This window comes from Mus pahari, chromosome 4 (genome assembly GCF_900095145.1).
Source record: "Mus pahari chromosome 4, PAHARI_EIJ_v1.1, whole genome shotgun sequence".
In the NCBI taxonomy this organism is placed as follows: domain Eukaryota; kingdom Metazoa; phylum Chordata; class Mammalia; order Rodentia; family Muridae; genus Mus; species Mus pahari.
In genome coordinates this window covers 84847336-84857997 of record NC_034593.1, presented here as the reverse complement: position 1 = coordinate 84857997, position 10662 = coordinate 84847336, and the positions used below count along the sequence as shown (strand labels likewise).

General features: G+C 40.7%; 1 protein-coding gene across 2 annotated transcripts in view; it reads left to right on the top strand.

Annotated features, from left to right (window-relative positions):
• Snx27 (sorting nexin 27) overlaps positions 1-10662 on the top strand; it is an 80391-nt gene that overhangs the window by 38125 nt on the left and 31604 nt on the right. For both annotated transcript variants that reach the window (XM_021195592.1, XM_021195593.1), the window contains exons 3-4: positions 7288-7480; positions 9775-9839. In XM_021195592.1, coding sequence (XP_021051251.1) covers positions 7288-7480; positions 9775-9839 — 258 coding nt within the window. The remainder of the gene's footprint in view (positions 1-7287; positions 7481-9774; positions 9840-10662) is intronic.

The window sequence follows — 10662 nt, the reverse complement described above, 5'->3', positions numbered from 1 at the left end:
TCTTCCTTCTTTTTCTTGCTCTTTTCAGCCTTGTAGGTCTTGGCTATCTTTATTCTTTTTTTTTTTTTTTTAACACTTTTGTCTCCGTTCGAGTTAGTAGGATAATTGTCTCTCCTATTGTTTTACTAGGTGTAATTTATTGCTTATTTTTTTAGTATTTGTTCTGAATACAGTATACATCTTAATTTATGAACATCTACTTTAAAATATTTTATTTATTTATTTATTTATTTTATTTGTATGAGTACACTGTAGCTGTCTGAAGACACACCAGAAGAGGGCATCAGATCCCATTACAGATGGTTGTGAGCCACCATGTGGTTGCTGGGAATTGAACTCAGGACCTCTGAAAGAGTAGTCAGTGCTCTTTAGCTGAACCATCTCTCCAGCCCCCAAATACCTTATTTTTTTATGAGTAATTGTCATACCTCCATCCTTTGTATTATTGTTATTCATTTACTTTTATGTTACAATTCTGTTACACTGTTAACTTTGTTTTAAATGACACCTTGTGCAGAGGTTGGCTGGGGTCAGACTTGGAGCTGTGCAAGCCTTGGCTGCCTTGGTTCTCAGATTAGGTGTGTGCACTGAGCCAGGCTCCAGTTTCTTTCTTTTTCTTTTTTTTTTTTTTTAAGATTTATTTATTGTTATACACTGTAAGTNCACTGTAGCTGACTTCGGACACACCAGAAGAGGGCATCAGATCTCATTATAGGTGGTGGTGAGCCACCATGTGGTAGCTGGGATTTGAACTCAGGACCTTCGGAAGAGCAGTCAGTGCTCTTACCCGCTGAGCCATCTCGCCAGCCCCAGGCTCCAGTTTCTTAAAAAATATTTTATTAATTATTATTAATATTGGTGTGTGTGTGTGTGCACATGTGCGCGTGCGCATATAGGTGTGGGAAGCATGTTCACACTGCTGTGTGCTTGTGGAGGCCAGAAGACAACTTTGTGGAGCAGGTTCTTGCTTTCTATTGTGGGCTGTGAGGATCAAACTCAGGCTGGAAGGCTGACTCAGCAAGTGCTTTATACCTGCTGAGTCACTTCACTGGCCCAAAGCCAATTACTTTTTTTGTTGTTGTTGTTTATTTTTCTAGACAGGGTCTCATTATATAGCTCTGACTCTGACTGTCCTGGAACTCATGTAGAATAGACTTGCCTCAGAGATTCACTGGCTTCTGCCTCCCAAGTGCACTGCTGCCCCTGGCTCTTCCCATTTACTTCTAAAAAGACTGAAAATAGTAAGAAAAAGGAAAAAAAAATGTGGTTCATTACTTTGTGTAAATCTAGTTTTCATATGGTATCACATTCCCTCTGCCCACAGAGCTTTGATTATCATTTCTTTTATGTACATGTGTTATAGACAATGTGTCTGTCCTCTTCAGTTTTTGCTGGTCTGAAAAGTTTAAGAACAGTAGCTTGGGGGCTAGAGAGATGGCTCAGCCGTTAAGAGCACTGACTGCTCTTCCAAAGGTCCTGAGTTCAAATCCCAGCAACCACATGGTGGCTCACAGCCATCCATAATGTGATCTGACACTCTGTTCTGTTGTGTCTGAAGACAGCTACAGTGTACTTACATATGAAAGAAAGAAAAAAAAAAAAAAAAAAAAAAAGAACAGTAGCTTATGTATCCTAGATGTCCTCCAAGGATGGCCTTGGCCTCCCGACCCTCCTGCCTGAACCTCTTGAGTGTTGGGATTATAGTACAGGAGTGTACTCTTGGTTTATGTGATACTAGGGATCAATCCAGAGACTCACAGGGCTAGAATGTCTAGCTACTAAAACTGAACTAAAGCTTTAGTTCCTGTTGGGAAAGTTTTCAGAGCCAGAGTGACTGCGTGCCTGTAATCCTAGCTTGTGGGAGACTGAGGCAGGAAAATGATTGTAAATTTAAGATCAGCATGACTAGCTGGGCCGGCATCTTGGTACACGCCTTTAATCCCAGCACTCGGGAGGCAGAGGCAGGCAGATTTCTGAGTTCGAGGACAGCCTGGTCTACAAAGTGAGTTCCAGGACAGCCAGGGCTATACAGAGAAACCCTGTCTCTAAAAACAAAAAAAACAAAACAACAACAACAAAAAAGATCAGCTTGACTACTTAGGGAATTCTAGGCCAGCCTGGGCTATAGTGTGAGACCCTGTCTCAAAAAAAACAAAAACAAACAAAAAAGGCTAGGAGAGTTTTGGTTGCTAACACTTGGGAGGTAACACGGGTCAATTTGAGTTTGGGACCAAACTATGTAACAAGTTCCAAGCTAGTGGCTGGTCTCAGACTCAGAGAACTACCTGTTTCTGCCTCTAAGTGCTAGGATTAAAGGTGTGTACTGCTGCTCCCAGCTGAATGATATTTTTATAGGACACAGAACTATGTATGGTTTAATGTTTTTCTTAATTTTTTTTTTTTTAATTATAAGAATGCCACACCATGGACTGGTGAGACTGGCTCAAGGGGTAAAAATGTGCCCACTGCCAGACCTGACAACCAAGTACCATACACAGTTTCCATAGGGTAGAAGAAGAGAACCAAATCCTGAATGTTGTCCCCTGAACCTTCATGCACATGTGTGCACACACAAACCACACATACAATGTAGACTTTTGGTTTATATAGTTTGTGATGAGAAGTTTACTCAGTTTATTTTTTGGTCTTTTTTAACTCTCACTGGCTGTCTTCAAGGTTTTTTTCTTAATCTTTGATTTATATAAGTCTTAAGAGGGTTTTTCTCAATAATTATCCTGTTTAGGGAAGCTGATTTAGTATCTTTTGTTAATTTCTTTTTTTAAAGATTTATTTTATGTGTATGGGTGTTTTGCCTGCATGTATGTATGTGTATGCATCACATGTATACCTATTGTTCTTGGAGACCACAGGAGGGTGTAGAATCCCTTGGAACTGGAGTTCTGAGGGTCGTAAGTCACCATGTGGCAGATGAGAACTACCTGGGTTCTCTGGACTGTTGGTCAGTGCTCTTCACTGTTGAGATGTTTCTCCTGCCTCCTCTTGTCTTCCCCAGATTCCAGTTTCGTGTTCGTTAGACTGGTATTGGGCTGAAGCTTTTGGATGGCCTATCTGTTCTCTTCTCTTGCTCTAGCCTGTGCTCTCTTGTCTCCTTACCTTATTGGTGGTGGGCTTCAGTTCCTCTTGGGTGGCTGCTGTTGCTGTTGAGAGTGGCAGCTGGGGAGGCAGCTCAGGGGTTCTCAGTGTTCTCCCATTGCTACCTGAGTGTTTATTCAACAGACAAGTTCTCTTTTTTGTTTCATTTATTTATATTTACTTACTTCCTGTGTATTTGTTTTTTGTTTATTGTGGATGTGTATGGAGGTCTGAAGACATCTCAGATTTTCCACTATCTGTTTTTTTGTTTTTGTTTTTTTTTTAAGATTTATTCATTTTATTTATATGAGTACACTGTACTTGTCTTTAGACACACCAGAAGAGGGCATCGGATCCCATTACATATGGTTGTCAGGCACCATGTGGTTGCTGGGATTTGAACTCAGGACCTCTTGGAGAGCAGTCAGTGCTCTTAATGGCTGAGCCATCTCTCCAGCCCCACCATGTGAGTTTTGAGGTGCGTGTGTACTAGACAGGGTCTCATGATGTAGCTCTAGTTGTCCTGGAACTCACTATGTCAGCCAGGGTGCTCTTGAATTCACAGAGACCTACCTGCCTCTGCCCCCAGAGTGCTGAGATTAAATCCATGCACCAACATACCTGGCATTGTATAGCTTTTTAAAAAAACACAATAAATTATAAAGTGTTAGGGTTCAAACCAAGGGCCTTGAGTATGCTGTCCATGTGGTCTATGAGTGAGGTACATCCCCAGCTAGAATAGCTCTTATTCTAGGACTAAGATTTGTTTGTTTGTTTGTTTGTTTTTCAAGACAGGATTTCTCTGTTTAACAGTCCTGGCTGTCCTGGAACTTGATTGTAGACAAGGCTGGCCTCAAACTCAGAGATCTGCCTGCCTTAGCCTTCTGAGTGCTGGAATTAAAGGCATGCGCCACCACTACCACCCTAGAACTAATTTAGTCTCCTTCCTAGAACAGGCCTTTTGTGTTCTCTTCTAAACGCCACAAAATTCAGGGAAGTCTGTTGGGTTTTTTTTTTGTTGTTGTTGTTGTTTTTGTTTTTTTTCTGGTTGGAGGAAAGTTGAATTGTTGTAAACCCAGCATGAACTCTGAGAGTTGTTCATTTACCTTACCCCCTGGTGAGATTTCTTTCCTTGGATTGCTGTTCAGTTAGAACTGAAGGTGACCTGGAGCCTGCTTGTGTTTAGCACCCTCTTGTTTGCTTAGCCCCACAAATTTAGCTGCTTTGGCCTACTTGGTTCATGTGGCCTCCCTGAGCCATTCTTTAGAAGTTACCCAGGCAGAGATCTGCCTAGGAGCTGTAGGGCTCATCTTTCTTGTTTCCTTGTCTTAGGGATCAGTTAATAGCTGCCCATTGTCTCATGTCTGGAAGAGTTGTTTCTGTTTTATATCCAGTTTCCTATTATTTATAGTAAGAGGTTGACCATGGACCACTTGAAGACATCCAGCTTAGGTGTCCTATAAAACATTATGTAGTATTTAGGGGAAATAATTAAAAAATAATTTAACTGTTATTGATTTCAAAAGAAACATGACAAGTTAAAAAAGAAAGTGAGAAAAAATGTCAGTGGAATTCCATATTATAGAAAAAAATTTATAGTTCTCAGTAGTAAATATTGTCAAGTAGTTTTAGATCTTTTTCTGGTTTTATTGAGACAGAGTTTGTGTGTAGACCACACTGGCCTTCCTTGTTTACAGGGATCCTTCTGCCTTCACTTCTTGACCGCATGCATTACCACACTCTACTTATGCTTTGTGTCCATGGGTAGAAAAAAGTCTCCTTTGCACACAAAAGTGTTCTTTATGAAGAAGAGTGATAAATTATACTCTTAAAATTCAGAGCCTTTTGGAGTGCTTGGTGGAATTGTTAGCAGGGAAGAAAGGGTTGTAATCTGAGCTAGGTATGGTGGCCCAGCCCTAGAGAGGTGGGAGTGGGAGAATCAGGAGTTGAAGACCCGCTGCAGCTACACAGTGAGTTCTATATGAGACTGTCGTAAGACAGACACCTAAAAACCAAATAATTAAAAAATAAAATTAAGTATTCAAAAGACCCTTAAATAAAGTAAAAAACAATAAAAATAGGAGAAGATATTCACACTGTGAACATGTGAAAAACATATGTCAACCACAACAACAAAAGGCTGGGGGCATAGTGGCACATGCCTGTTACACATTGCATCTGGGAGGCATGAGCTAGAGGATCTTAAGTCTGAGGCTAGCCTGTACACATTGAGACCTTGTCTCAAAAACAAACAAAAATTCCGGTAGAAAAACCACACAGAGCTGGAAGGGGTAGCTTGTTCCTTTGACTCTAGCAGGAAACTCAGAAGTGTGGGGTCAACTGGGCAACATAGACAAACACCTCAAGACAGACAACTACGGGACTCAGCAGGTCCGTGAAAAATGCACACACATTCAATGTAATAGTAGGTGAACCACAACAATTGGTATTTCACAAAAAAAGTGGCTGGGCCTGGTGGAGCACACCTTTAGTCCTAGTACTAAGAAGGCAGAGGCAGGCAGATCAGGGCCAGCATGGTCTACAAAGTGAGTTTCAGGACATCCAGGGCTATACAGAGAAACCCTGTCTCAGAAAAACTAAAACAAAAACCAAAAACAAAACAAAAAGGGATACTTGGACAATAAATAATAGAAAGAAAGTTTTCATCATAGAGAAGCTTTGAGTGTTAAAAAGGCTTTGGATGTTTTAAAGAGACTGAACTTTTAAAGACTAGGGCTTTTTTAATTTTAATTTTTTTATTCCTGAGACATGGTGTCTGTGTATAGCCCTGGCTGTCCTGGAACTCACTCTGTAGACCAGGCTGGTGTCAGACTTAGAGATTGAACACATAAACCTCCAGGCCCAGCTGACTGTGGACTTTTAAAAGTTAGAATGTTTTAGATTGTGATGTTGATATTAATATGGGGTCTTGGAGATGATCTAAAAAGGAAAGGTTGTGGCCTTTGTAAGTTATCTATATGTGTGACATGTTGATAAGAGGCCAACTGTCCTGACTAGTAACTTTGGAAAAATAAATTAAAACTATGCAGAAGTCTTTCCACACTCATTCCATTGGCAGAAATGCATTTCTTCTCACACGTCCTAGGCTGGCCTTGAATTTGCTGTCTAGCTGCAGATGATTCCTGAATGGTGGGATTATGGGTATGCTCCACCGCGCCTGTTTATGTGATCTTGGGGATCAAACTCAGGGTTCCTGCATGCTAGGCAAGCACTCTACTGATTATACTTCCTCCCCAGACCCTAAAAAGATTTTTTTTTAAAAAAAAGATTTATTTATTTATTATATGTAAGTACACTGTAGCTGTCTTCAGACACCCCAGAAGAGGGAGTCAGATCTCATTACAGATGGTTGTGAGCCATCATGTGGTTGCTGGGATTTGAACTCATTACCTTCAGAAGAACAGTTGGCACTCTTAACCACTGAGCCATCTCTCCAGCCCCCCTAAAAAGATTTTTTCCTTAGGAGTATAGGTTGTAACAAATCTTACAGCTTGGCTGGACATTGTTTCGTGAGGCTAAAATGTACTTATCTTTAAATCCTCAGTCCAGTTTTCATCTCTGAATATACAACAGGAGACATGCATAGAAACATTTATAGCAGCATTGTTTACATTGCTAGCTTAATTCAGAAACAACCCAAATGCCAACAATGAGAGAAGAAATAAAACAAAATGACCATAGGGTTGATGAGATACCCAAGCAAGTACAGGCCACCTAGCCAGAAAACCTGATTTTTTTTCCTGGGACCCACACAATAGAAAGAGTTGACTCCCCCAAGTTGTCCCCAGACCACCTTTGAAATGACTGTAGAGCTAGGTAGTGTGAGCTACACGTATGTCAGTCAAGTCATGCTGATCTATAATAAACCCTAGGTTTTCTTATCCTTCCTTATTAGCTTGCTTGTTCACTCATTGCATTCATTGCATTGGTTCTGAGAAACTTTTGCCTTTCTGGAAAACCTAGTAATTGCCTTTGAAGGTATTTAGATGTTAAAGAAACTGGTAAAAATGAGATCATACCTCCTCAAAAGGAGTAGTTCTCTTGTACATAGAACTTTTGCCATGTTTATTAAAATGGCTGTGAACATTTTTTGTGTAGTGCATAGAAATACACCTAGCCACTATGCACCTGACTTTAGATGACTATGAATTCTTTGTTCCTCTGTCTCACCAGGTATACAACGTTTACATGGCTGGGAGGCAGCTGTGTTCTAAGCGGTACCGGGAGTTTGCCATACTGCACCAAAACCTGAAGAGAGAATTTGCCAACTTTACATTTCCTCGACTTCCAGGAAAGTGGCCATTCTCATTATCAGAACAACAGTTGGATGCCCGGCGTCGCGGGTTGGAAGAGTATCTAGAAAAGGGTGAGCTAGGCTTCATTTCTTAGCAGGCAAAGGCACTTGCCACCAAAGCTAATGACACAGGCTGTCCTATCACCGTGGGTGTGTGCCCTACCCAAACGGGTGAATTAATAAATGTAAGTTTTAAAAATGTTCGAAAGGTAAGCCAGTCCATTAAACTTTACTATGCTGAATGGGTGTAGATTCTAAATCCTAAATTGCATAGCTGTGTTTCCTAAACACCAGTAGTGCAAGGAAATCATGTTCTTGATAAGAAGTGTTGAATGATCTGGGCCCTGAAGGCAAGGGTGAAATGTTCACTATGGTGATAATACCCTGCTTTGCTAGCTTGCAGAGAACTTCATAACAGAAAAATGAAGTTGTTGGTGGCCCTTCATGGTCTTTTATTTATAGAGTTGTATTTACCTATAAATACATTACTATGGTGCATTGATGATTCTTGGTTCAATGGGGTGTCCTGTATAAAAATTCTTTATTCCTTCTACAGCTGTTCCTGTATAGGTTTGTTTATCTGTTGACAATCTAAAGTCTCCTTGTTAATAAAGCTTCCAAATGATAATTTAGGGTTGTATGGATGTAGTACTGCAATATTTGTTTCTCTAGAAAGGTAAAGAAATGACACAGATCTGAAAAAGGTAATCTTGTGGTTGTGAAAAGACACTTGCCTGACTGTATTATAGCTATATAGCTTGCTAACGGTGTGTCTTAATTACGTTTCTATTGCTTTGAAGAGACACTATAACCAAGGCAGCTTATAAAAGAAAGCATTTTTGGGGGCTTGCTACAGTTTGAGAGGGTGAGTCTGACCATCATGATGACAGGAGTACAGTGGCAGGCAGGCCAGCAGCTGGACAGGCAGGACTCTGGAGCCCATAGTTGAGAGCTTACATCTCATCCGCAAGAGAGACTGGACCAGACAGTTTCAACAATTGGGAATGAAACATTCAAACACAGGAGCCTGTGGGAGCCGTTCTCACTCAGATCACACACTATGTAATAGGGTGTTTTTAGAATATTAGTTTAAAAGAATAACTGTGTAAAGACTGATTAACAGAATTCAATTAAAACAAACAAAAACCCAACTAACATTGGCAGTGAACTTTCTTCCTGAAGAGCTACTTCCTGAAAGTAGTGGAACCCCCTGTTTTTACCTTTTCCTAAAGTAAACTGGCCCCTAATAATCTATAGGGATGTTAGGTAGAGTACTCTAAAAATGCAGTAAAATTGTCAATGTAATTTACCATCTTTGGGGTGGAGTGCTACCCTAGATTAGATAATCAGTTACTTAGTGTCTTCGTCAGGGTTTCTATTCCTGGACAAAACATCATGACCAAGAAGCAGGTTGGGGGGCAAAGGGTTTATTTGGCTTACACTTCCACGTTGCTGTTCATCACCAAGGAAGTCAGGACTGGAACTCAAGCAGGTCAGGAAGCAGGAGCTGATGCAGAGGCCATGGAGGGATGTTACTTACTGGCTTGCTTCCCCTGACTTGCTCAGCCTGCTCTCTTATAGAACCAAGACTACCAGCCCAGAGATGGCACCACCCACAAGGGGACCTCCCTTCTTGATCACTAATTGAGAAAATGCCTTACTGCTGGATCTCCTGGAGGCATTTCCCCAAATAAAGCTCCTTTCTCTGTGATAACTCCAGCCTGTGTCAAGTTGACACAAAATTAGCCAGTACACTTAGTTACCTGCTTCCCTCCTCTTCTTCGTTTGTTCTTTCTTTCCCTGTGTCTTGTTCTTTCTGTGTCCCTTTGTCTTCTGTCTGTCTATATCTTTATATTCCCTTTTATTATACTGTTCTATACCATATTTAGATGAATTTTGCCAGGCCTTAAGATTCATATCCTAAGGATACACATATTAGGTTAGTCGCCTGCTGCTAATTTAAATTGTTCTGTGTTCACTTCCACCCTCACATCCTGAGATGTGTCTCTGTATAGCCCTGGCCTTCCTGGGACTCAGTTTGTAGACCAGGCTGGCCTCGACCTTACAGAGATTGCCTGTCTCTGCCTCCTGAGTGTGTCGATTGAAAGCATGAGCCACCACTGCAAGGCTTTGTCTACCTTTTTATACAAGGTTTGGCTGTATAGCCCAGGTTAGTCTAGAAGTCACTCTGAAGCTCAAGCTGACCTTGAACTTAAAGCAAACTTTCTGCTTCAGTTTCTGAAGAACTAAAATTGCAGATAGGTATGACCATGTTTTGTCCTGATGATTTAAATGGAAACTTTTTGATATATTCTTTATATTTCTGGTTTAGGGCCTGATACTAGATACTATCTTGTTTTCTACAGTGTGTTCAATCCGCGTCATTGGTGAGAGCGACATCATGCAGGAGTTCCTGTCTGAATCTGATGAGGTAGGTGATCACTCCCTTTCCTGATCATTTCTCACTGAACTCGTTTTGGGAAAAAAAAATAGATGATGTTTGTGGGATGAATTACAATCACCTCTGTGAATGAGTGGATTTCTCCTGTTTCCTTTCCGTGTGTATCTACCCTTTAATACCTAGAGCCAGGTTCACCTTCTCTGTATTTTTGTTTTAATGACTTTTTTCCTTAGTTATGCTATAATATAATAACCTTCGTTCTGGTATTTTCAATCACATATGTATTATGTATGTGCAGATGCACATATCACCATATTTTGCCCATGTTCCCTCCCCATGTTGTCCTTGTCACTTCCCTCTGGCCTTCTCTGCTCCAAGGACTCCCTCCTACTTTGGTCTTTCATTTATATGTATGCATTCAAGTCTAGAGTCTGCACAGGAGAGAAAAATGGGATGCAGTCTTTCTTTCCTTCTGTGTTAACTCCCTTTTGTTCCCTTTCCCCTTCCATGTCCTGTACATGTGTTAAAATTAAATTTCAAGTATGAGAGAAAGCATGCTGTCTTTGGTTTGAGTCTGGCTGATTTGGAATGTGATGATCTCCAGCTCCACCCGTTTTCCTTGTGAGCCTTCTGCTCTCCTCTCAGCTGGAGCTAGAAACATTGTCTTCCCTTCACTGTGCTGTTCTCTGTATGTCTACCTGTCAGTCTCCCTTTTGTTTGCTATTTTTTTTCTTTTTTTCTTTTTTTTTTTTTTGTTTCTTTTTTGTTGTTTGCTATTTTTGAAGTTATTTTAAAGGTATTTTTTTCATCTGGTGACAAACAGTGGTTATTCTGGACCCGCGTGTTGGTAAAT